This window comes from Microtus oregoni, unplaced genomic scaffold, assembly GCF_018167655.1.
Source record: "Microtus oregoni isolate MIOR12 unplaced genomic scaffold, Mior012 000026F_ref0000081, whole genome shotgun sequence".
Taxonomy (NCBI): domain Eukaryota; kingdom Metazoa; phylum Chordata; class Mammalia; order Rodentia; family Cricetidae; genus Microtus; species Microtus oregoni.
In genome coordinates, this window is record NW_024543085.1 from 28,424,157 (window position 1) to 28,450,315 (window position 26,159).

Here is a 26,159-nt window from a genome sequence, read left to right on the forward strand (position 1 = left end):
GAATGGCAATTTTTTAAGCACACAGAAAAGATTAGTTAAAAAGAATTTGTAATGTGCCTTGGATGGGGATTTAGGTCCAATTACATTAGTATTTTAGTTCCTAATGGCCAATGCTCACTTATTTACTGTAAATGAATTTGATTTGACAGTAACAAGAATTAATTTCCATCTCTTTCATTGCCTCCAAACCATGCTAAAGTCATAGATGATGATGGATAAGGAGACAAAAGGGTAAAGTAAAATTGATGTTGATCAACCATTTTCTAAAATTTAATTTTCATGGCCAACCTAAGTACGTATTAAATCTCCCTCTAGGGAACATGAAGCTTATGGCAAAGACAAAGATGTACACAGCAAAGTAAAACTATATATTTCACTCCTAAAACAATGGCAGTCACTGAGCAAACTGAGTGCCCCCAACACGGGCATGGTCAGCTACTAAAACAGAAGTCATATAAGAAAAGACTGTGCTAGTATTAAGAAACATGCTTTAAGAAGTATCGGTTCTTTAGAAAACAGTGCTCGCAACTAAGTGGAGTGGACAAGAGCAGGCTAAAAATACTTCTCAGTCTTCGTTTGTTCGTGTCCACCATTACAAACGTACAAAGACTGCATCTGTGTGTTGAAGGAAACAAGAATCATCTTTTTTTCCTCCCTATATACAAGATCCAAAAGCACATTTGTACTTTCATGACTGTTCAAGTTATAATTAAACACCACATTAATAAACTAGCAAATGGGGCTAGAGAAATGAGCAGTTAGTGTTCTTGCAGAGGACCCACGTTCAGTCCCTAGCACTCCGGCGGCAGTTCACAAACACTTGCAACTCCAGTTCCAAGGAATATGACACCCATTTTTGGCCTCCACCTGTGAGCTCCAACATGAAATCAGTGCACATACACTCATATGGGCTCACACACATACACAGAAATAAGATATTTTTAAGTATTTTAAAATAAATAGATAAAATTATAAAAACCCCTATCTACCAGGCTTATGCCAGAGGCTGGAACAAGATCACTTGAGCCAAAACTGGAGGCCAGCCTAAACAACCTATCAATAAGATATAAGATCTTACATCTTTTAAAAAAAAGTAAAAATTTTAGTGTAATGTTTTTATTTATTTGCAATTTTTATGTGCATTTGTTTTGCCATAGGTATCAGATCCCCTGGAAGTGAAGTTAGACAGGTGTGAGCTGCCATGTGGGTGCTGGGAATTGAACCCCAGTCCTTTGGGACAGCAGTCAGTGCTCTTAACCAATGAACCATCTCTCCAGTCTCATAGCTGCAATTTTTATAATAAAATTTACAAAATTTAAAGCATTAAAAGATTTTCAAGTGAAAATGAACTTTAAAATATCTTTATTGATTTCAATCATAAGCATGAAATACCCAAATCCTATCAAAATTCAAACTACATTGTGTCCACACACAGAGCTGGTATAGACTAAAATGCCTAAAAGTGGCCATCACAGAATCCAAGAAAACAAAACTATCAAATGGGTTTGGTTTGGTTTAGTTTCATTTCATTTCATTTTTCTCCTTCCAATTTCTGGGGAGCACAAGTTGACAGCACACAGTCTCTCTCATCTGCTTTCTAGAAACACACATAAACGGCTATTTCCTGAAGAGTTCCTCTATAATTGAAAATGATGAGAGTCAAGCATTCAAAAGGATACTCAATGGCTGTATTAAATACAGGCGGAAATAGGGGGCTCTTGAGGAGCAGACGGTGGTCTCTTCACTCTAGCTCTTTAAGTAGTATTTTATTTTTGTCTTCTACTAAGATTTTTCGATAGATAACACCAATCATTGTTGTATGATGAATGATGCATGTTACCAAGGAGAGCTGATGAAAATTCTCAGCCACTGACTTAAGCAATCAACTGAGGTTAAGCTAGCCAGAAAAAGGAATAAAAGAAAACCAGACAGTATTTTCCATACTTCATAACAAATACTCCACAATATAACAGCCCAAAGCTCTATGGCAGTAGTTGACCTAGGGGGTCAAACAACCTTTTCACAAGGGTCACTTAAAATCATCTGCATATCAGATATTTACATTACAATTCATAACAGTAACAAAATTACAATTATAAAGTAGCAACAAAAATAATTTTAATGGTTGGGAATAGGCACAGCATGAGGAATTGTATTAACGGGTCACGGCATTAGGAAGGTTGAGACCCATTGCTTTATCTCCATGGTGACTAACATAAAAGTCCCTATATCGGGGTGTTCTAAACCATCTATAAATTGTCCATTTTGACCAGGTGTGATAGCACACACCTTTAATTAGTACTAAAGTATTATATTATTAAAGTGTTAGATCAGTATTAGAGTATCCAGGAGGCAGAGGCAAGTAGATCTATACTGCAAATACCAGGCCAGTCAGGGATACTGAGACCTTCTCTCAAACAAACAAACAAATTCTATTGTGGCTGTGAAATAAACATAGAGACTTGTGCTTTTATGCCTCATGAACATGCTTAAAAAGAATACATAAATAAAACTATGCTATAAATGTAAACTATATTATACTTACCCTTATATTCTTTGTGGCCATTAACAAAATAAAACATTTAGTGCACTTCGCTAGCTGATTGGATTTACACTTGGTAGAAAACACTGCATAAAACTTTAGCTCTGCTTCCTGAAAATGGAATCTGACAACTCCTCACTGGTGTTTCCCAGCCTGGAGGGTCTCTAGTGAAGCTATTATTATTTAACATACCAAACCTCATGGAACTTAGTCCATGCACACACTGCAATCAACTGGCTAAGATGAAAAGATTTTGAATATCTATTTGTAGGAATTATATCTCAAAACAAATCATCACTTGGCCACAAAGTTTTCAAGACAGGATATCAATGACACATGACAAGATACAATGAGAGATAATAGCTTTATCTTGGTTTTAATCTTCATCTGATTTCCTTGAATTTAAAGGGAAATCAAACTAAATTATTCATCGCTTGCAGTAGCAAAGGCTCCTCTGACACAGTTTATACTACTAAAGTAGATACAGACTGAAATACCATGATGATACGTCAGGAGAAAAGAAAATGCAAACAGGAATGCAGACGTGAGAAACGGAATCTCTGTAACTAAAATATTCCACCCTCACTGCTCTGCACTGAAATGAGCATGTATCTTAGTGTTGTCAACGTTTCCTATACATAAACGTTGACTACAGCCTCTTCTGCTCTCACCTAAAAACCCAAAGAAAATTATGACTACCAAGTACCAGTGCACAGACTGGTCAAAATAGTCTGAGTTTTTTCAGCTTCACCTGCACTTGGGGGCAGCGTGCCAACCAGTTTTCAGCAAATATGATGTAAATGGGCATGGTACACACAGCTCCAAGACAACCTATCCACAGGCCTGGCCATAGCTGGGCTCTACTCCTGCAAGCAAGAAGGCACATGGAAACTCAGCTCCAGTTAGGAATTACTAAGTGTACAAAATGTTGGTATGAAAGACAAGTATCTAATTTGGTTTTGCCCACTGTTGCTCTGGGTCTCCATTACAACAGCAGAGCCTGGATTGGATTCTCCCTGGTATCCCCTATGACCAAATAGAAACTGTGAAGTTCTACTACTACTCCCCCTGACAGACCTAGAAGACTGGAAAGACAGTCTCAAAACCATGTGACAGAGGAACCTCCAGTCATACCCGAGTCCACTTCAGCTGGAAGAGACCCAGAGCAGAAGCCTAATCTGGCCCCAGCAATTTATTAGCTCTCTCAGCATGCACAAGGGAAAACTAGAAAATCGCTAAGGCACCTGAAACCACAGGGCTTTGCTCATGTCACTGCCACAGAAGACAAACTCTAGGACCAGACTCCCTGATGTACGCCATATTCGCCTCCCTGTGACTGTTTCTTTATCTGAGAAATGGGACTAGCCACCATGCAAGAGGACTGTTGAGAAATACATCACCTGATTGGTATTAACCCCTGATCACAGCACACTTTTCTCCCATAAATATACAGTACCCATCTTTGTATCTCTTCCTGTTCCTGTAATAACACAGCCTGACAAAACCGACCAGCAGGAGAAAGGGTCCACTCTGGCTTACAGTTTGAAGCTACCGTCCATCCTAACGGGAAAGCCACAGTAGCAAGAGCTTGAGGGGGCTGCTCTCATGGCATCCAGTCAGAATCAGAATGCTAGTGGTACTGAGAACAGTTTTTTCGTTTCTACAGTCCAGGATCCCTGCTCAGCAAAGGGTCTCACCTACAATCAGGGTGGGTCTTCCACAGCAGTTAATCTAACCAAGCTAGCCCTCACAGGCACACACCCAGAGGTCAGCCTTGAGGTGACTCGAGAGCTGACAATACTAACAGCTTCTCCAAGATCCTGTACACATAACCTTTAGCGTTCACTCAGGAATTTACACATGATGTGGCGATCTGATCCGACTGCCTTCCTACTCCAGTGAGTCTCCAAGGCTACAACCAGTCATACACTTTCTGTTAAGACTATCAATTCACTAATTCTCACTATCAATTCACTAATTCTCCACAGTTTGGGAGCAAGCTAACTCTAAAGGAGAAAAGTCTCAGCTACCAGAAAATTTGCTGCCAACTTGAAGAGCTGGATCAGTGCTCTTTATTTCTCCTCTCTTCTCATACAGCAGCAAGAGGCCAATGAAAATCTTTATTCAAGTTTTCCTTTATTGTAATTTCATTCAGCAGAATTTGAAATACAAGGACTGTAGAACACTTCACTCTTTCCTTTCTCTACCCATCCTAGTCACACACACAAAGTCTGAGTGTGATTTCGGACCATCCCATGCAGGCTGTGACCATTAACAACTCACTTCGGATGATCAAGGTTCCACTGCTAAACTCTGAGGGTCACCAAAGCCCAAACAAATAAATATCTCACCAATTCAGTGCTTTCATTGGTATGCTAACAGTCCCTGGGGAGATTTCAGCATCAACTGAATACAAGTATCAGCTTAGGCCTGAAGTAGTCCAATTTGGGACAAAGTCAGGTAAAATATGAATACATTAGAAGGGACAGGTAATGTTTTCAGCATAAAGTTCTATAAGAAAACAATTATTCAAAGCATGCATACAATGACAGACTTCCCACATTCTTAAGAAATGCAAATTATATCCAGGGGCCCTTTTTTCCCAATATAGCATGTCCAATTTTACAAAAGGTGTAAATGGAGAGCTATAATCCACTTAAACATATTCACTTAACAGCAAACTTAGTTGAAATTCATCTATTTTTAATGAGCAACAGCTGTATTTTTATAATCTTAAAAATGTTTCTCTCAATCACCCTGCATATTATTTCTAAGATTCTCTCAAATTATCTATATTAGTTCATTCATTGCTATAATGAAACACCTTAGGTAGGCTAGCTAGCTTTTCAAAGAAAGGGACTTTGGTTAGTTCAGTTTTGGATGTTGAAAAATCCAAAACTGGGTGTCCCAAAGGGGTCCCTGCAGGGGCCTAACAGATAGATGGTATCACAACAACAGGCTAATAACGGGAAGAGGTCACACCTAACAGGAACCAGAGAGACTCTGGGGTCCCATAACCAGTATTTACTCTCTTCCAAGGGCAGCTTCCCAAAGGCCCAAGAACCTCTATTAAAGGTCTCTTAACTCCCACCCCTGAATACCACCACTCTATAGTGACCAAGATCCCAATGCAAAAACCCTATGAGGGTAAGTCAAACTGTCTCTAAAGAAAAGTCCTGTATCAGTTTCCTCTAAAAAGCGCCCACAAAAAACACTGCTGTGAATCTCCTTGCTGCCTGTGACAGATTTCAAAAGGCCTAAACAGGAGAGAACCCTCTCCAGGTGAATCCTCCTACCAGCTGCCTCCAGACAATCCTGCCAACTCTCTCCTAAAATCCTCCTGACCCCAGCAAGAGGTCAGCTTAGAATCCCTGACAGGTGACATTCATCATGACAAATACCTCTGAAATGGCCCAGGAACAGGCCAGGTGCACACAGTATCCAGAGCTGGCACTGGTGAGAACCAGCGACTATGTTTCCACACAACAGTTCTGGGGTAGAACTGAGACACATTCCATTTGTGACAACTGACTTCATTTCTCAAGAATTCTGTGTGTTCATTTTCTCATAGTAATACAATCTTCAGAAACTCTTCAGTAATTTTTAAAGCATCTGTTATTTATGTCACGTGGTATTAGTGGTTTTAAACTTAAATCTGATTTTGGCTGGACACTGTGCACATACTTTTAATCCCAGCACTCAGGAGACAGAGGCAGGTGGATCTCTGAGGTGAAGACCAAACTAGTCTACCTAACAAGTTCCTGGACAGGTAAAGCTAAATAGTGAGACAAGACCCTGCCTTAAAAAAACTAAAATAACATCTGATTTGAAATCAATAATACTATGGCTGTGGTAAATTTACTATGTGCTGGTACATATTTATTATGAAAAATATTGAAAATGGCATCATGTTTTGCTGGAGATCAACAGCAGAGTCCTTTCTTGGCTCCAGGATCCCATGGGTGTTTAAACTCATTTGCATACCACACCTGCCCTCCTAGAACCTTACGTCATCTCCGTCACTGCAGGTGTCACACACTGTGAATGGAGGACATAGTCATACTGAATTACTGACAGAAAGGAAGGGCTTGTGTATAGTCAGCACAGGTACAAATTTTTCCCTGATATTTTCAATACAGAGTGTAGCGCACCACGCCCGTCTGTGCTCTGTGCGTTACCATACAGTTCGTGAACCAGGCAAGGGGCTGGAGACTGAAATACACAAAGACTCACAGACAGAAACACAGGTCATCCTTGATGCCAGAATGCCCCCTTTACTGTGTACCAGAGGCGCTTATATAGGGATCCTTAACTGAGAGCCACGTCCCTGCCAAACACACCAGAAACCACTCTCCTGCCATCAGGAACTCCTGAGCAGCTCAGAGCAGCTGCAAGCATTACTAGTTGTTTACCAGAAATTCAGGATCTGGGGGGTTCATAGCTCCCAACAATAGAGGGCTAATTTTAAAATACAGATGAAATTGGCTTACCTATTATGGCATCAAAAATAGACAAAATCCTCATGACCTAATTCTGAAAACTCTTAAGATTTTGCACTTAAGGAAATTAATCAATTTTAGTACTAGATATCAGGGTAGTATTTGATACTACAAATATTTTGGAAGGTAACTCTTACTCCAGTCAACACACAAAATGCAAGCCGGGCGGTGGTGGCGCACGCCTTTAATCCCAGCACTCGGGAGGCAGAGGCAGGCGGATCTCTGTGAGTTCGAGATCAGCCTGGTCTACAAGAGCTAGTTCCAGGACAGGCTCCAAAACCACAGAGAAACCCTGTCTCGAAAAACCCAAAACACACACACACACACACACACACACACACACACACACACAAAATGAAAAGCTGAGCACCATAACTGCTGCACAATACAGCCCATTGTGCTACCCGAACTTTTAGCAAAGGAGTCCTCACCAGCAGAGTGAAAGCATCCTATGTTAATTTCCAGAGCAGCACCCTTTTTATAGCGCTCATTAGCCTGCCTGGCAGCATCAGTACTAGAGGCTCCAGACTTTAACCAGCAATCCTTTATGAGCATAAATTAAACACTATACGATTACAAATAAAAACTATTAAACTATACAAATGCCTAATCACCACAGCAGGTAACAACATAAGCATCAAAGCAATACAGGGGATGAAGCCCACTGCCTGATCTCACTAGAAATCACAAAACTCAACACTCAAAGAAAATACTTAAATACTGTTCTACTAGCTTGTTTGCTAATAGAAATTAAAATGTCCTCCATTAATGATTTTAACCGCATGTGTTCTCAAAACAATGTCATTTAAGTCCCCTGTTGGGAATACCAGCCTAAAGAGACCAGTATTGTTACAGACAATCCCTATTGAATAAATGCTCGTTTTCCAGATTTTATAAGTTCCCTGATAAGAGTGAAGGGGGAAAAAGTTAACAGATGGAGAAAGCAATCATCAAAAGTGAAGTCAACAGAAAAAAGTAGTGGAAGAATAAAAAGACTGTATATTTTCAGTTACTACAATGAAGTATATACACAGGTATTCACAAGAGCTGTATTTAGCACACAGGTCTGGAGGTTCAAGGGCACAGTACCATCCACTAACTCAACTAAGGTAAGGACCTCATGGTGGGAACACATACAAGACACAGATCCAAAACATCAGAAAGTCAGAGCCAGCTTGAAAAGGGCCAGGCTTGTTCTTCTGTAACAATGTGCTCCCAAGAACAGCCACAGTCCGTGATAATTACTTCAGAATCTTCCATGGCAGCACCCTCAATGATACAACTACTTCCCACCAGACTCCAACCCTTAAAGATTCTACTCTCTTCCCCCAACACCACAGTAGAGATAAAGCCTTCATGCAACATGTTAACCAAATGGTTCACAACCCTCTCTGGATCATGGCAAGTGCAATCCAGTTTACAGGCTGAATTTAAACTATACTGAGGACATCATATAGGAGTTCATCTTCTATAGCCTCAAAGGAAACAACAAAAAAAAAAAAATTTCACAACAAAAGCTGAAGCCACCAGGCTTTGCAAACTATTTGCAGTAAGTAGAAAAAGACGGTTGTATGCTGGTAATAATTACAAAGAGAACAAATGAGGATATGGTTAGAGTAGGAGACGGGTCTACAAAATATATGTCCACCTTGAGATTTTTACAGAGCAATTTTGAACAGGGGAATCCAGGGATGATTACTGGAGACACACATGGTCTTCACCCTCCTCCCTAGAATGACATGAATAGGAAAAAATCACAATGACACCAAGTCTTTAGCTCTTACCCAATAAGCACCCGGAAAGCAAGGCCACACTCTCCTTGTATGCTACAGAGTGCGGGGAGTACAGCGGCCTGTCAAGTAGTGAATAAGTAAAAGTGCAGGATGGATTGATACTTTTCCCTAAAGCTTCCTGCCAAAGCCGACCTGAGTTACTCAGTATCTCTGGAAATACAGGTGAGGCAGACAGGAAACAGAATTAAGAAATAACAATTCTCAAACTAGGAGAAGAAATGCTTTCAAGTGTTTGCTTCCTATCCAACTGACAAAAGAAGGAGTAGAGGTGGATTTTAGAACAGAAGCAAGCACAGACACTTATGCTGTTGCACCTGACAACTAAGAAGAGGTCCTGACTCACTGGGAGGAGGATGCACCAGTAAAACAAATCTTTTTCAGTTCACATGTGTGCTACAAGCCAGCCAAGGTTGCATTTTTTGGCATTCTGATTTCAGAGTCTGTCTCTGCCCTATCTGCCAGTCATCAGGGATGGAGAAGGGAAACTCCCATGATCCCCAGTCACCCTCATTAAAACAAATTGCCTGAGAGGAGCTAGAATACAGAAGGCGAAAAGGAATAAAGTACCAAACCCCAATTTCACCATTTTACCTTTAGGGGACAGCGAGGCAAAGAACTGAGGAAAGTCTTAAGAAACACAAATAATTGAAAAGTGTAGGGTTAGCAATTTTAAATCAAAGTGAATTTTAATGTTTACCCTCAAGAATCAAACAGCATAGGTATGCCTTAACTATTCTTTTTCTAATGAGACATGATATGCTTAGCATTAAGTATTCGGTTTTACCCTTGATCTGTTTTTTATAAAGTGAATAACATGTGCCAAGTCCAGTAGGGGGCATAAACATTCTAACATGTCATTTCTTAACCTGAAAATGAAGAGGGATAATAAATGTATCTTTATTTTGGAGTGAATCTTTTAAGTCTAGAAGCTGCCAATAGCATTTTTCTATTGGCCAAGTTATTCTAAGCATCATATACAAATTGGAAGAAAAAATACATCGATTTTAAAATAACTGATCTTTAAAAATGAATGTGTACCTCCTCCATTGCTGGTGGCAATGCAGACTTGTACAGCCACTTTGGAAATCAATATGAAGCTATCTCAGAAAATTGGGAATCGATCTACCTCAAGACCCAGCTATACCACTCCTGGGTATATACCCAAAGGACATTCCATCATGCCACAAGAACACTTGCTCAACTGTGTTCATAGCAGCTCTCTTCATAATAGCCAGAGACTGAAAACAAACTAAAAGTCCTTCAACAGAAGAATGGACAAAGACAATGTGGTACATTTACACAGTGGAGTGAGTATTATTACTCAGCTGTCAAAAAATATAATGTCATGAAATTTGCAGGCAAATGGGTGGAACTGAAAAAAAAAAAATCATCCCGAGTTAGGTAACCCAGACCCAGAAAGACAAACATGGTATGCATTCACTCATAAGTGGATATTATCTGTAAAGGAGAACCATGCTACAATCCACAGACCCAAAGAGGCTAAGTAACAAGAAGAGCTCAAGAGGGACACTTGGATCTCCCTGGGAAGGGGAAAAAGAACAGACATGGTGGGGAGATCAGGTAGGGGAGGATAGAGAGATTGAGTACTGGAGGAGACAACTGGAACTGGGGGCACTGCAGCAACAGGCTAGAAACCTAGTGCACTGTAAACTCCCAGGAATCTACAAGGGTGAACCTGGCTAAGACTCCTAGCAATGGGGGATATGAGGCCTGAACTGGCTATCTCTCTCTCTCTCTCTCTCTCTCTCTCTCCTTTCTCTCTCTCTCTCTCTCTCTCTCTCTGTGTGTGTGTGTGTGTGTGTGTGTGTGTGTGTGTGTGTGTGTGTGAAAATGGCAAACATCCTGAAGGATCACTCTGGTGATAAAGTATCAGGAAATAACTGCTTTATTTACTTGATGATGAATACATTCACAATTTCTTGTAGATAGATTGCATGATGAATACCCTTCCACTATGATCTTTGTTCCTTTTTCAAAAAGACTAAATTTTACATGAGTGAGCAAACCAGCATAGGTGCTCCTGCTTTTCCATCAAAAAAGAAACTATTAGTCCCTACAATGTGGGGGGAAAGCAGGAAAATCACATTAAACAGCTGACCTGAGGACACGTGTTTTATTAACCATAGCTTCATAGATGCTGCCATATGAAATACTTGTAAAGAGCCTGCTAATGAGAAGACCCGATCAACTATCTAAAAAAATGATACCTGCTGCCTATGCTGAAGGTGACACGGAGATTCCTATTGCCAACACTATTGTCTCTGTAAAATAACATCAGCACTTGAAAAATAAAAATACACTGCTCAAATATGCCCAACAATGCCACTCTGCTAGTACTAAAAACATTGTTTACTACAGCTCACCTATGACAGAAAATAAGTCAATGCACGAACTCAACATACATTCCCTGGCATCTTGGGAGGTTTGGCAATGGCCCAAAGCTCATGATATTAGGTCTAGGCTAATTCTTTTTAATAAGACACTTGGATTCTTGCCTAGTGCACATAAGATCTTAGGCTCAACCTCCAACCCTGTAAAATAATAGCGAACACCATAATAACAATGTCTACTTTGAAGAAGCTGGGGTACTTAATTAGGCCTTCCATTCATTCTTCCCACTGGCATGGTTTTGAACACCATCTGCTCGGTCACAGGAAAACCCAAGTCAGGTATGTACTCTGCCTGCATCAGGAGCTTCATGTTCAACAAAAATACTAGCACAGGCATAAATTAGTAGGAAGGACTGACTGCCCAAAGATCATGCAAAATACCTGTGTTGCTTAGTTTTATACCAACTTAATGCAAGAAAATGCCCCCACCAGAGACTGATCTGTGGGCAAGCCTGTGAGGTATTTTGAGTCATGATTTATATGAAAGAGCACATCCTATTATTGGTGTATTATCCTAGATAGGTGTCATAAGTGGTATAAAAAAGCAAGCAGCACTCCTCAGTGGTCTCTGAATCACTCCCTACCTCCAGGTTCTTGCCTTGCGTTCCTGGAAGCTGGACTACAAGCAATAAAATAAAATAAACCCTTTCCTCCCAAGGTATATTTGGTCATGGTTTTTTATCACAGCCATAGAATTCCTAAGGCATAAGACAATACCATAACCATGAATTTAGAAGGCAAATAGAATCAAGAAACATACCAATAAAGCAACCTTCATGTTCTTGTCCCCCTCCATGTCTGTCTGACTCTGTGTCTGTCTGTCTGTCTCTCTCTCTGGATCTGAAGATGTGAGGATGGCACCATGGCCTACAGGAGGGATGCACACTCCTTAGCTTTACTGCAAACTGAATGCACTCCTCGAACCCCTTTCCAAATAAGCATCTGCATTTCAAAAACCCATTATTAGCTGCAATTCCCAAAAGTTACCAACCCCTTTATGATTCCAACCATTGCTCCCCCCAGTTCTTCACCCTCTAACGCTCCTCTTGCTCACCTCCATCCTCTACCACCAAAAACAACTTAGCTGACTTCAAACTCCTATTCATCCTTGAACACCGAAAGACAACATCACCATCTCTTTCATGAAATCTATACTCTGCCTTCTGCAGGAAGTCAGTCCTTGATTCAATGTTTCTCCATTATGATTCACACTGCAGCGTTCTGCTCTACTCATCTCTAAAGCCCAGCACTTATTACCACAGTATCTGACACAGCCAGGACTAAATAAATGTTGGCTGGAACAAGGTACAGGAAACCAGCGAAAGGTAAAGGGGTAGGAAGAAGAAAGCCGTTCACTTTGACAAGAGTCAACCTAGAGCCGGTAAAGGGTGGCAGGGAAGCTGTAGCCCTGGTTCCTGTACTAGCACGGGGGAAAGAGCCTTCTATTGATCTCCTGCTATATTTCAAAAACTGCACGTTATCTCATTTAGTCTCTATGACAACCATGTGAAGATGGCATTAGTCTCTCCATTTTACCCTGGAGGAAAATGAGACAACCTGCCTAAGATCACACAACTATTAAGACTATTAAGTGGCAAAGGCTCTCTGAACACTAAACACACGCCACACTCCTCTATTCAGAGGTGATTCGACTACTGCCGTCTGTTTCCCATTTGAAGGTTTGGGCTCCTTTCCTCAGAGGTCCTACTGACACAATCTCATTTCATGACAACCAGCAACCAAGGGGATGATTCATCTATGGGCCTTTGCGCCTGGGCCTACTTAGCCTGAAAGTACATCAGAAAAGATGCTGTAGGTCTGAGTACCAGTGCCAGGAGGTCTCTGACAGTTCAGTGTCGCCAGACTGGAAAGAACAGAAGAGCTTTCAATCAAAATATAATGTGACCTCAAAAAGTTTCAGTCAAAGTCCTAAAAACCCTAGTGAGTAATTAAACAGTAGTTTTTTAAAATTCCATTTTTAAAAGTTTTCTTTTACCATTATCACAAAAAGATGAATAAAGCTGTTAAACAAAGGCTACATCAGTGGAGAGATCATGTTTAGGACAGGAAAACATAATTAGAGAAAGTAAGTTATTATGTATAATGCTTATCAGGCTTCATAAAAAGTATTTTTAATTATATACTGTTTTTCTTTATTAAAAAAAACTAATAAAGTATAACAAAGGTCAAAGAATAGAGGACTTCCCATACTTTTATAATAATTAAGCTACCGATGCTTCCCTGCAACCAAGTAATTGCAAGCTCTACTCATCTGCTTTTGGTTAACTAGAGCACATATATCAATTATCCGCTCACTCAGGGGAACCAGGAAATTGTCTCAAGCACATCACAGCCACTCCTTGGAAAAGTTTGACAATCTTTTCTATCCACTAGGTTCCCAAGGCCTTGCAAGGCCCTCCAGTACAGTGATAGCTGTCAACAAAATATCAAGAAGCCCTAGGGGTAGACAGGTTTAAAAAGAACTTTCAAACACTTAATGTTCCCACAAGGTCCAATACAGGAGTAATGGATGAACCAGAGGAACAGGAGAGGGGAACAAGAAGAAATAAAATGCTGTGTCAGGCTTTACTTCCTAAAATGTTTTGTTAAAAGAAAAACATCATCATTAACAACAATAACCTATTATTTGGCTGACAGCTGGAAAGTCGATGGATTGATTCTGAATATCTCCACAAGCAATAGGAAAATGCACATTTGAAGCTCTCTCGGGGAAGAGTTTTAAGAGATCTGGGCTATCCCAATGAAGCCCTATAAAATCTGTCTAATCCCAAGAACGGCAATAAGATTGCTAATTAGGCATTTATTTTACAACTGGAATATAAAATTTAAGTCAAAAATAGTATTTCTATATATTGGCATGTCTTTATTTTCTGTATTCCATCAGAGTAGTTTATATAGACAATGTCTTGCATTTTATAAATCTTGACACAGGATTACAAATTTTTCTAACTTACAGTTTTTGCCTTTAATAATAACCATGATTTATTTGGTTGTTTTACCCATAGTTCTGAGAAAATACAATACAGTCTTAAAATCACTTTCAAGTTAGTATCCAAAAATCTACTGTAACAAAAATAGGGTGTTCTGTTAAAATAGCTTCTTCCTTTGTCCTAGTCTTGATGCCTGGACTAAGGGCAAGCAGCACTTTGGCACCCTCCTGCTCTAATCGTCACGTGCAGGCACCTCCAGGGCCACTGCTGCTTCTCAGCAAGCGAGCCAGCCAGACCACCCATAAGCACATCCGTGTGGTAAATTACAGCGGTGGTCACTAGGTAGTAACCCCAAAAATTTCCTAAACAGCAACAGAGCCAGCATGTAACCCACTAACAGGAAGTCGATAGGCAGAACTGGCTAATGGCAGGGACTACTGCAAAGTGCGACTTGGGGATAGTCCAGAACGTGCTAAGCTTTTTCTCTACAGCGCCTTCCCTCTGGCGCGGCACCTGTCGTGGGTGTGACCCTCGTGCACTATGCCCAGACCGCCCTAAAACATAAACTTTCTACCAGGAATTGGTTGTTACACAAAAAAGCCTAAGTCCTTCTTGAAAAGAAGACTTTAAACTTTTGTTGGTTTCTTAAAAGAAGATGTAAGGCCAGGAGTACTGAATCAGATGACACCGAGTAAAGTGATCCGGATGAGATGATAAGGGCTGAGCCGTGAATCTCCACTGCCCGGCCATGCAACCTTATCATCAAGTTACCATAAAATGGCTTCCCTTCCCAATCTGGTTTCGACTCATCCTTTCCCTGCGCTGCCAAGAAACACTTGTCTCAGTTACAGTTCTACTGCTGTGAAGAAACACCACAACTGAGGCGAACGATAAAAGGAAGCTCTTAATTGGGGGTTTGCTTACAGTTTCAGAGGGTGAACCCATGACCATCATTGCCAGGAGCATGGCAGCAGCAGGCAGGCAAGCATGGCACCGGGCAGTAGCTGAGAGCTCACATCTGATCCGCAAGTTGCAGGCAGTGAAAACAAGCGAGACTGGGCCTGGTGTGGTCTTTTGAAACCTCAAAGCCCACTCCCGGTGACACACCTCCTCCTACAAGAAGTTCCACACTCAAACACATGAACCTATGGGGGCCACTTTCATTAAAACCATCACACCATCTTAACATCTCACTTCACGGGCTCAAAACTCATCTGCTAGAGCCTACAGTGCCACACGACCTCACACAGCTGAGAACATTTTATTTTTTCTTGTTCCTTACAGTGCCAAATAAGGATAAATAAAAATGCTTAAAAGTTTTTCACTTAAAAGGAAAATGGTCTTATTTTGTGCAATGGTAGAATATACGTATTCTTACCACTCAGATTTGTTAAATGTAAAAATATCAATAAAAAAATCAGCACTTTATTTTTAACCATAAAAATGTTATTAACATCTGGTTGTACATGAAGGAAGAAGCAACTAATGCAATTTTCTAGTCTTGTATCCTAAAATTAGATGGAACTTCTCAGTAGCTGCTGGGACCTCAGAGGATAAGATGAAACTCTTTAACGTCTGGTTAAGCCCCAGGAAACCTTATCAGAATTGATCTGGTCTATGCACTGACTCAACAGGGAGTATAAGCACATTAACACCCCTCAGATCCCTTTCTCAAGGTCTGCCTCAAGCCCACATCCCTGCACAGCAAGCCAAGCTTCTGGCCTGCTTCTTTCATTTCCTAAAGTGCCTTCCAGACTTCTGTACACACTCCACCTCACTTACATATTTGTTCCTTTACTCAAAAATACTGCACAACACCTTCCTGCTAAATGTGACTTGACCAAACTGTTCTTTGAGTCCAAGATCACTGCCATGCCGATACCTGTTCACAGAAGAAGCTAACCATGAGCTTTCTTCGTCATTCATTAAACATGGACTGTTACAGATCGTCTTTCAGGAGCAGGATGTGCTCGTTAGAACTTAGATTTAATGCTTTGGAAACACCAGGCAAATTATCCATTACAGTAATGCAAAAGATTAGGATACTGGCATCCACAAAGTTTGACATGTGTCCGAAGGAGATCTAAGACAATGCACCTTCTTCACTCAGACGTGAAAACACCGGTCGAAGGAATAAGCAGGACTTGTTGACTTTGAACTCTTCCTACAGTGCTGTGTCTAGATGAGCCTTAAAGAGCTGTTTAAAAATAACCAGAAGGGCCAGATTCTGGGAGAAAAATACATACAACATATAGATGAATCTGTTTCCCTAAATTGGCTGCTTAGTTTGGGCTGTGCTATTTCCTGCTCAAATTGGTTTCCTGCAATTTGTTAAGGCTGCCAAATACTTAGTGATCTCAGCAATACGCTTAACACAAATCGGCAAATCTTTCCTATTTTTCACAATGACAAGAAATTTACAGAGAAACTTGCACAGTGAAGATAATAATAAGAATGAGCTCATTTGTCTCCCCCACCCAGATTTATCATTTTCATCAGGTTCCCAGTGGCTTAGGAAACCAATAAACAGCCTCCTAATACCATTTCCTGTTTGATTTTCTCATATTGATCTGGAGACAGTTTCTTAGGGTCGAACATGAGCGGTCTGACCTCACCACAGGCCAGCAAAACTAAAGGATCAAGATGAAGGGGGTAAAGGCCAATAGCCAGCATTGATTTTTAAAATCAAAAGATGCAAGATGTTTAAAAAAAAAAAAAGGCAAGTATGGAGCTGCACACAATGCCATCCCCTCTGTCCACCTAAGAAAAAACTAGCTGGTATCAAAGCAAGTCAACATAGTTGCGATAATGGAGCAAAGGAGCCGAGGCAGAAAGGACACGGTTAAGTTCTTTAGAGCACATTCATTCATTAAAGTGGCCCTGCAATCTGCTGTGTGTCACAAAGTATATTATTTTTCCCAAACAGCTTTACATGCAAATACTTATTGCAACGAGTCATTGACCTGGTTCAAGGCTTCTCAAAAAAAAAAAAAAAAAAAAGTTACAATAAAATTTAAAAAGAAAAAAAAACCTTACTTTTGTAGAGCATAAATTATATTCTCCAAACTGTATGTGTGTGTTTGTGTGCATGTCTGTGTGTGTACATATACATATGAGGAGGCTTAGTTCTTTTATTGAGAAATCCTCTGGTTCTCAGGCCATCAAATACACTGCTCTATATTCATGTAAGTGATAGCCTAGGGATGGTATTAATAAGTCCTGGAAGAAAGAAAGCATTTTAATAAATATTAAAAATTCAGCTCACATTTATATATAATTTACTTGACACTGAAAATGCAGAAAAAAGCTGGTGACGTTTCCATCAATACACTTTTGTAGACTTGAAAAATGATTTCATAGCACATCTGAATTATGAATCATAAGAACTCTATTACTGTATACTGGCTAAAACCCCAAAGAGAGAAACTTGGAAGAGAACATAAATTTTGAGATTAGAACTTCTAACAGCATATTTTTTAAATTTTAAGAACCAATGTTTGCTAATTTACACAATCATGGTCTGTTTTCTTTTTTGGTTTTTCAATGCAGGGTTTCTCTGTAGCTTTGTAACCTGTCCTAGAACTTGCTCTGTAGACCAGGCTGGCCTGGAACTCACAGAGATCCACCTGCCTCTGCTTCCCTCCCGAGTGATGGGATTAAAGGCATGGACCACCACCACCCGGTCTAACGGTTTTCTTAACATAAAGGCAAGATCACTTCAAAATATTGTACTAATGCTAGTAGCTCTCCTTTCGGCTTAGGTTGAAAGGAAGGAAACCACTTCATAGCCTTCGAGGTCTTCTTTCTATGACGGAGCCAGAGAAGTGATCTGACTGCTCCAAATATGAAGAGTCTCCAGCACCACACCTGCTGCGAAGCTGTGTCCAAAGCTGCTGTAAGATACTACACCTCCACAGAATGTCCCCAGAGTTTCATTACTGACAGTCCTAGGATGCGTGATGTGGAAGGAACAGAGTGAGTGTCACAAGCCACCAGCACACAGAGCCACACAGCCTCAGTCACATCATTAGAGCACCTGATACATGCCCAGCTCTGGAGAGGCCCAGGCTAGACCCACACAGCCGAGCTTCCTGCAGGCTAGTCAAAGGTAAGGAGCAGCTACTCTTCAGTGAGAACTAATCTGACCACTAACTCACAGGGTGATAGTTTAAGTCTTCAGTGCCCAGGATGGCCACAGCTGAGCATCAACAATGTCTGCTGTCATGTCAAACCTGGAATAGGAACAGACAGATTCCTCAAGAAAGTCAAGCTTATCACGTCATCCATGCCTGGCTCTGCAGGTCATAGTGATGTTTTACTCTTTTGGCTTTTGGGGGGGACCTGCCAACCAGCTCCCAAATAAATCACACATGGAGATTTATCTTTAGTTATGAATTGCAGCTCCAGTTGAGGGTTTGGTTATCTACCCTATCCTGAAAAAGATGGGGTGAAGCAGCAGGTTTGTAGAAGAATAAATGGAATTTACGAGCTATGTTAAGTTAGATATATGCTTGCCTTTATCTGTGTTAATTAACCATAGACTGTTCAACACTCCTACTAAACAAGAGGCTTTGAAAGACAAAAACTGTTCCTGATTAAGCCTGGTATCAGAAGCTCGAGTTATATTTGCAAACTTAATGGTCAGTTTGAGGGTCACAACTGCCCCACCACTACCACCAGTGGCAAGTACCCAACGGCTCATCTTTCTCACTATTACAACCTGCAGCCAAAAAAGCCCCTTTCGAATAAACAAAAACTCTTGGTCCAAACGTAATCACTCCCATACTGTTCTTCTTGTCATTTCACAACCAATGGCATGTCCAGTCACCATCTGGGCGGTATCAAGAACAGAGCGGGAAAGGGCTAGGGATGCAGTCCAGGGGGAAAGCACCTACCTACCTTCCAAACATAAGCTGGGTTCTGTCTCCAGAGGAGAAAAGAGAAAGGAGCTGGCCATGCAGCAGGTTCTTGGTAATTATTTGTTACATGAGCACTAAGGTGGAGCTAGAGGAAGGTGAGGGAAGAGGAAAAATACTGGTCTCTTTAGCTCCTTCTCATCCAAAAAGACCTATGCATGATGAGGCTTAAAGCAACAAACTAACAAATTAAATCTTTTGTAGAAGCTTAAAAATTACTAGAAAACAAAAATATTAGAGATATTTAATAATTCAGAAGCAGTAAGTATTTTTTAATTTCAGGAGTTCTTTTCCCCCTAAGGATTTTCTTTAAAAAAAAAAATAGTAAGTATTTACTAAATACTCCTTAATCTCTAATATTCCTACTATCAAACTAGTTCACACAAAAGGTGTGAAATGGCATTCTGATGAAGCTTAGCAGAGGGTCTAGGAGTTGGATGAGCAAAATGAAAGTTCACAAAGTGTAACTAACAGCAGAGCCAAACACTTTAGAAGAAACCCTGATTTCTAACATTCACCGTAAGATGCTGAACATCCAAACGCCAAAAGACAAAGGGCAGCTGCCTACTGAGTAGTCACCTTTCCCTACTGAGGGGTTTTTTTTTAATGAGAATCCCTAAAATAAAAATGTCACCATACCTGAAGCACCATAAATACTGGAATACCGCTGAGACTTAGGGCCAGACGGAGAGGACTCCTTCATCCGGTCGATGACATTTTCTGAAAGCTGCAAAAGAAACATCTGCATGATGAGACAGAAACGAAAGACAATACAATAACATCCAAGTAATCCCACATCTGCATCATCCTGCACAACGAATGGCCTACTCAATTAGACTCACGCAAACAACTGCAGAACTGCACAAGCAAAACCAGTTTTAAAATTCCAAGTCACACCCGCAGCACTGCTCCCCTATTTCTTCTCATGCACTAAGTGCCCACTGCAAATAACAGTTCTTCATTTGTGGGGCGCACCAAGTTATAATCCTGGAGTAGATATCAACCACCAAAACTCCTTCAGTATTTATTCAGCAAATACTGACCAAATGCACATGTATGTATTTATGTATGTATTAACTGACCTCAGCTCACTCCTTCCTTTCTCTCTCTCTCGCTTCCTTTCCTTCCAACCTCTCTCGCTCCTAAGACTAAGAGCACACAATTGCTTTCAACAGCTTTGATTAGGCACAAACTCTGCACCAAGAATAGGCTAGACTTAGAGGATTCATAACCACCAAGCTGCTACAAGAGAAGTGGGATAGAGACAAAGCACTTAAGAATGCCATGAGGCAGCAGCTGTAATGGAAGTCTACAGAAACACAATGGTCTGTGCAGCCAGCCGGACTGTAGGGATGCGGCTCGGGGAGAGAAGGCGAACAGAACTCAGGAAGAGAAAGTGACAGGGCAAAGAAACCACATTAAGTGTGGATCCGAAATGGGGTTGCCACCACTAGACCTCTAAGTGGAGAAATCAAGTAGGTTGCAGGCCAGAGGCTCTGGGGACCACTCCAGCACACAGATTTGAGTCCTAGTCCCATGGTCACTACACTGTCCTTTTGTGTTTTCTTCACTGTGCTCACCAATGTCTGACACTTGATGCTTCCTGTCTACCTTTCCCACTACAGAAGACGATGACAGAAGAGCAAAGGTTCTGATGTCCCATCACTATATCCCCAGACTCAATAGCCCTGGGAAACACAGTGGTTAAACAGCTAATGACCACTGTCAGTAAATGGATGAATGAGCATAGAGAAAGAGGAGCTACAGAAAAAAGTGGATTTTAAAACTTTTAGTAAACACACTTTGAACGCAGCAAACTAAGTTTCAGGGGGCAATAGGCACTGAATATTTTAGCGGGGTAATGACATAATCAGATTTACACTTCAGAGAGATCACTCTCGCTACAGTGTGGACAACAGATTGATGCAGGATAAAACAGAAGAAAGACCCCTGGAGGAGACTAAAGGACCAATTAAGAAGCTATTAAGCATATGTCCACACAAAGCCTTGCACAGAATGTGCACAGAGGCATTATTCATAACTGCAAGAGTGGAAACAAACAAATGGCTATTTACTGGTGAACAGACAAACAAAGCATTATAAATCCACAGAACAGAATAATACAGTTCAGTAATAAAGAGGAATGAAGCTACAACATGTACAAACCCAAACTCATAAAGTTAAATGGAAATGGCCAAATAACAAAGATCACACACTACAAAATTGCTTCTTTTTGAGATGGGTATCTCACTATGTAGCCCAGGTTAGCCTCAAACCTCCGGCATCCACCTCCCAAGTGCTGGAATTACAGCTGTAGGCCATTACATTTGGCCGTATTGAGTCTATTTATCTGAAACACCCAGAAAAGACAATTTTATAAGTAGAGCATCAATAAACAAAGTTAGCTAGGGCAGAGATGGGAGTATGGATTAATTGTAAAAGAACTCAAGGCCTTGCTCCAATTATGAAAATGTCACTTTAACATGGTGGTTATTTTAAGAACTACTGAACTCCACAGCACTAAATGCCTATATAAAGAAGCTGGAAAAATCCCACACTAGTGAATTAACTGAACATTTGAAAACTTTAGAACAAAAAGAAGCAAACGCACCCAAAAGAACTAGAGGGCAGGAAATAATCAAACTGAGGGCTAAAATCAACAAAATAGAAACAACGAAAACAATACGAAGAATCAATGAGACAGAGTTGGTTCTTCGAGAAAAAAAAAAAAATCAACAAAATAGACAAATCTTTATCCAAACTAACCAAAAGGCAGAGAGAGAATATCCAAATTAACAAAATCAGAAATGAAAAGGGGGACATAACAACAGACATGAGGAAATCCAGAGAATCTTCAGGTCATATTTCAAAAACCTGTACTCCACATAATTGGAAAACTTAAAGGAAATGGAAAACTTTCTGGATAAATATCACTTACCAAAATTAAATCAAGAACAGATAAGCAAATTAAACAGACCTCTAACTGCTGAAGAAATAGAAACAGTCATCAAAAGCCTCCCAAGCAAAAAAAAAAAAAAAAAAAAAACCAGGACCAGGCGTTTCAGCTCAGAATTCTACAAGATTTTCAAAGAAGAAATAATACCAATACTCCTCAAATTGTTTTACACAATAGAAACAGAAGGAACATTGCCAAACTCTTTTTATGAGGCTACAATTACCCTGATATCCAAACCACATAAAGACATTACTATGAAAAAGAATTATAAACCAATCTCACTCATGAACATTGATGCAAAGATACTAAATAAAATACTGGCAAATCGAATCCAAGAACACATTAGAACAATCATCCACCATGATCAAGTCAGCTTCATTCCAGAGATGCAGGGACGGTTCAACGTATGAAAATCTGTCAACGTAATCCACCATATAAACAAACTAAAAAATAAAACTACATGGTCATCTTATTAGATGCTGAAAAAGCTTTCAACAAAATACAACATCCCTTCATGATAAAGGTCTTGGAGAGAGCAGGGATACAAGGAACATACCTAAACATAATAAAGGCAATATACAGCAAATCAACAACCAACATCAAACTAAATGGAGAAAAACTCACGGTGATCCCACTGAAATCAGGAACAAGACAAGGCTGTCCACTCTCTCCATAGCTATTCAATATAGTTCTTATTGCTAAAGCAATAAGACAACAAAAGGAGATCAAGGGGTACAAATCAGAAAAAAAGAAGTCAAACTCTCACTATTTGCTGATGATAGTTTACATAAGCGACCCCAAAATTTCTACCAAGGAACTTCTACAGCTCATACACACTTTTAGTATCATAGCAGGATACAAGATTAACTCAAAAAAATCAGTAACCATTCGATACACAGATGATAAATGGGCCAAGAAAGGTATCAGAGAAACATCACCCTTCACAATAGCCACAAATAGCTTAAGATACCTCGGAGTAACTCTAACCAAGTGGAAGACGTGTACGATAAGAACTTTAAATCTTTGAAGAAAGAAATTGAAAAAGACACCAAAAAGTGGAAAGATCTCCCATGCTCTTGAGTAGGTAGAATTAACATTATAAAAATGGCAATCTTACCAAACGCAATCTACAGATTCAATGCAATGCTCATCAAAATCCCAGCAAAATTCTTCACAGACCTCGAAAGAACGGTACTCAACTTCATATGGAAAAGCAAAAAACCCAAGATATCCAAAACAATCCTGTACAATAAAAGAATTTCTGGAGGCATCACAATCCCTGCCTTCAAACTCTACTACTACAGAGCTACAGAACTGAAAACAGCCTGGTATTGGCATAAACAGACAGGAGGACTAATGGAACCGAATTAAAGACCTGGATATTAATCCACACACTTTCAAACACCTGATATTTTACAAAGAAACAAAAAAATATCAAATGGAAAAAAGAAAGCATATTTAACAAGTGGTGCTGGCATAACTGGATATCATCATGTAGAAGAATGAAAATAGATCCATATCTATCACCACACACAAAACTCAAGTCCAAATGAATGAAAGACCTCAACATAAAGCCAGCCACACTGAACCTTATAGAAGAGAGTGGGAAGTACACTTGAACGCATTGGCACAGGAGACCACTTCCTAAATATAACCCCAGTAGCAGACACTAAGAGAAACAATTTAATAAATGGGACCTCCTGAAACTGAAAAGCTTCTGTAAAGCAAAGGACACGGTCAACAAGACCAAACGACAGCCTACAGAAAGGAAAGATCTTCACCAACCCCACATCAGACAGAGGAATGATCTCCAAAATATACAAAGAACACAAGAAATCAAACAATCCAATAAAAAATGGAGCACAGACCTAAACAGAAAACTCTCAAAAGAGGAATCTAAAATGGCTGAAAGACACTTAAGGAATGCTTCACATCCTTAGTCATCAGAGAAATGCAAATCAAAATGACTCTGAGATTCCATCTTACACCTGTAAGATTGGCCAAGATCAACAACACTGAAGACAACTTATGCTGGAGAGGTTGTGAGGAAAAGGGAACACTTCTGCATTGCTGGTGGGAATGCAAGCTGGTACAGCCCCTTTGGATATCAATGTTGCGATTTCTCAGAAAATTAGGAAACAACCTTCCTCAAGACCCAGCAATACCTCTTTTGCTCAACCGTGCCAAAAGGACATGTGCTCAATTATGTTCATAACAGCATTATTTGTCATAACCAGAATCTGGAAACAACCTAAATGCCCCTTGACTGAAGAATGGATAAAGAAAATGTGGTGCATTTATACAATGGAGAAAAAAAACAACATCTTAAAATTTGCAGGCAAATGGATGGAGCTAGAAAACATCATTTTGAGTGAGGTAACCCAGACCCAGAAAAACAATTATTATATTTACTCACTCATAAGTGGTTTTTAAACATAAAGCAAAGAAAAACAGCCTACAAATCACAATTCCAGAGAACCTAGACAACAATGAGGACCTTAAGAAGACATACATGGATCTAATCTATATGGGAAGTAGAAAAAGACAAGATCTCCTGAGTATTGGGAGCATGCGGACCTTGGGAGAGGGTTGAAAAGGAAGGGAGAGGCAGGGAGGGGAGCCGAACAAAGTGTAGAGCTCAATAAAAATCAATTAAAAAAAAAAGAACTATTGACCTGTCTAGTTAATGCAAGTACATTTGGAGGCATATAAATTACTCTACAGCCAAGTTGTGGGGTGGGGGGTTATTTTGGTAATACAGTAGCTAACACATTCAAAAGATACTTAGGACCTTGCATGGTAGCACGTGCCTGTAATCCCAGCACCAAGGAGGCAGATAAATGAGGAACAAGAGTTCAGGGTCAGTCTGAACTGTATGAAAAGACTGTCTCAAAAATAATGCATGTCTACAAGGCATTTAGGATTCAAAATTGCTAAGGCAGACTTCATGCTAACTTCTTGTCATCTCTACCCTAGTGCTTTCCTCATCTAAGCCTTAACAAGCCTGGGTGCTAACTACTGGCATTATCTCTATTAGATAAGTAAGTGAGCAAGAAAATGACTGCCAGCAGATACCAGCTCCCAGATCACACAGTCTCACAGCAGTGAAGCTGGGTTCCAACTCAAGTCCAACTCTCAAGGTCAAAATCAAATGCCCCACTTCAGTACCACACTCAACATCTGCTAACACATGGAAGCAAAGCAGAGGTCAACCAGGACCCTTGTTCGGGTCAATGAGGAGCTTCTGGCTAGAGGGACAGAGTAATGCCCTCCATAGAGGTCCTTCTAACTTCCACTTCCTCTGCTCATCATTGCCTGGCCTGGACTCTCAGTGCAACTACAAAAGCATTCTGGTAAAAGGCACCAGCAGTAATCCTTTACACTCTACCTATATAAACTAGTATATATTCCTAAAGCACCTACCCATACAGCTTCCCTCTGCACCTAGCCCCACCCCGCTGTCACTGTCCTCCTTAGTCCAGAGCCTTTCTAACCTCTCGCCCACCACTTTTCGGAGGGCTCTGTCCAAGTCTCAGGCTCTCCCAGGCTTCCCCTGCTGCCTGGCCTCAGGGCCGCAGGGCTCGGACTCTTCTTTGCCCTCACTCTCAGTCTTTCCGGGTGATCTTGGTAGTCTCAGTCAATCTCTTGACGTTTCCTGCCTCAGTCTCCCTAGTGCAGGGCTGACAGACATATTTGCCACCACGTTCAGCCAAGCCTTCCTTAACTGCTGCTGATGAATTCATGAACTCTAACTGCTGCTGATGAATTCATGAACTCTAAACTCCAGGATTCAACACATTTAGCTACTTACTAAACAGCTGCCCTCAGACTGAAATACCTCATACCCAGCATACCCAAAACGGAACCTGTGCTTTCTTCCTCCCATTTCCTTTTACCGAGTTAACGCCACCCCTCTATCCAGAATCCCAAGGCAGAAAAGGGGCTGTCTTTAACACTTACGTCAACTTGTTTTCTTACCCAGGACTTCCTGAAGCCTAAAATACCAACTGAACTGTTATCATGTCTTCCCTCAGCTCACTTCTCATTGGATGGTAGTTAATTCTCCAACCTTAACTTCCAGTTCCTCCCTT

At 40.5% G+C, this 26,159-nt stretch overlaps 1 protein-coding gene across 2 annotated transcripts in view; it reads right to left on the reverse strand.

The window, feature by feature from the left end:
* Nucleotides 1–26,159, reverse strand: part of Chchd3 (coiled-coil-helix-coiled-coil-helix domain containing 3) — a 265,737-nt gene that overhangs the window by 232,088 nt on the left and 7,490 nt on the right. For both annotated transcript variants that reach the window (XM_041675783.1, XM_041675784.1), the window contains exon 2: nt 19,752–19,839. In XM_041675783.1, the coding sequence (XP_041531717.1) occupies nt 19,752–19,839 (88 nt within the window). The remainder of the gene's footprint in view (nt 1–19,751; nt 19,840–26,159) is intronic.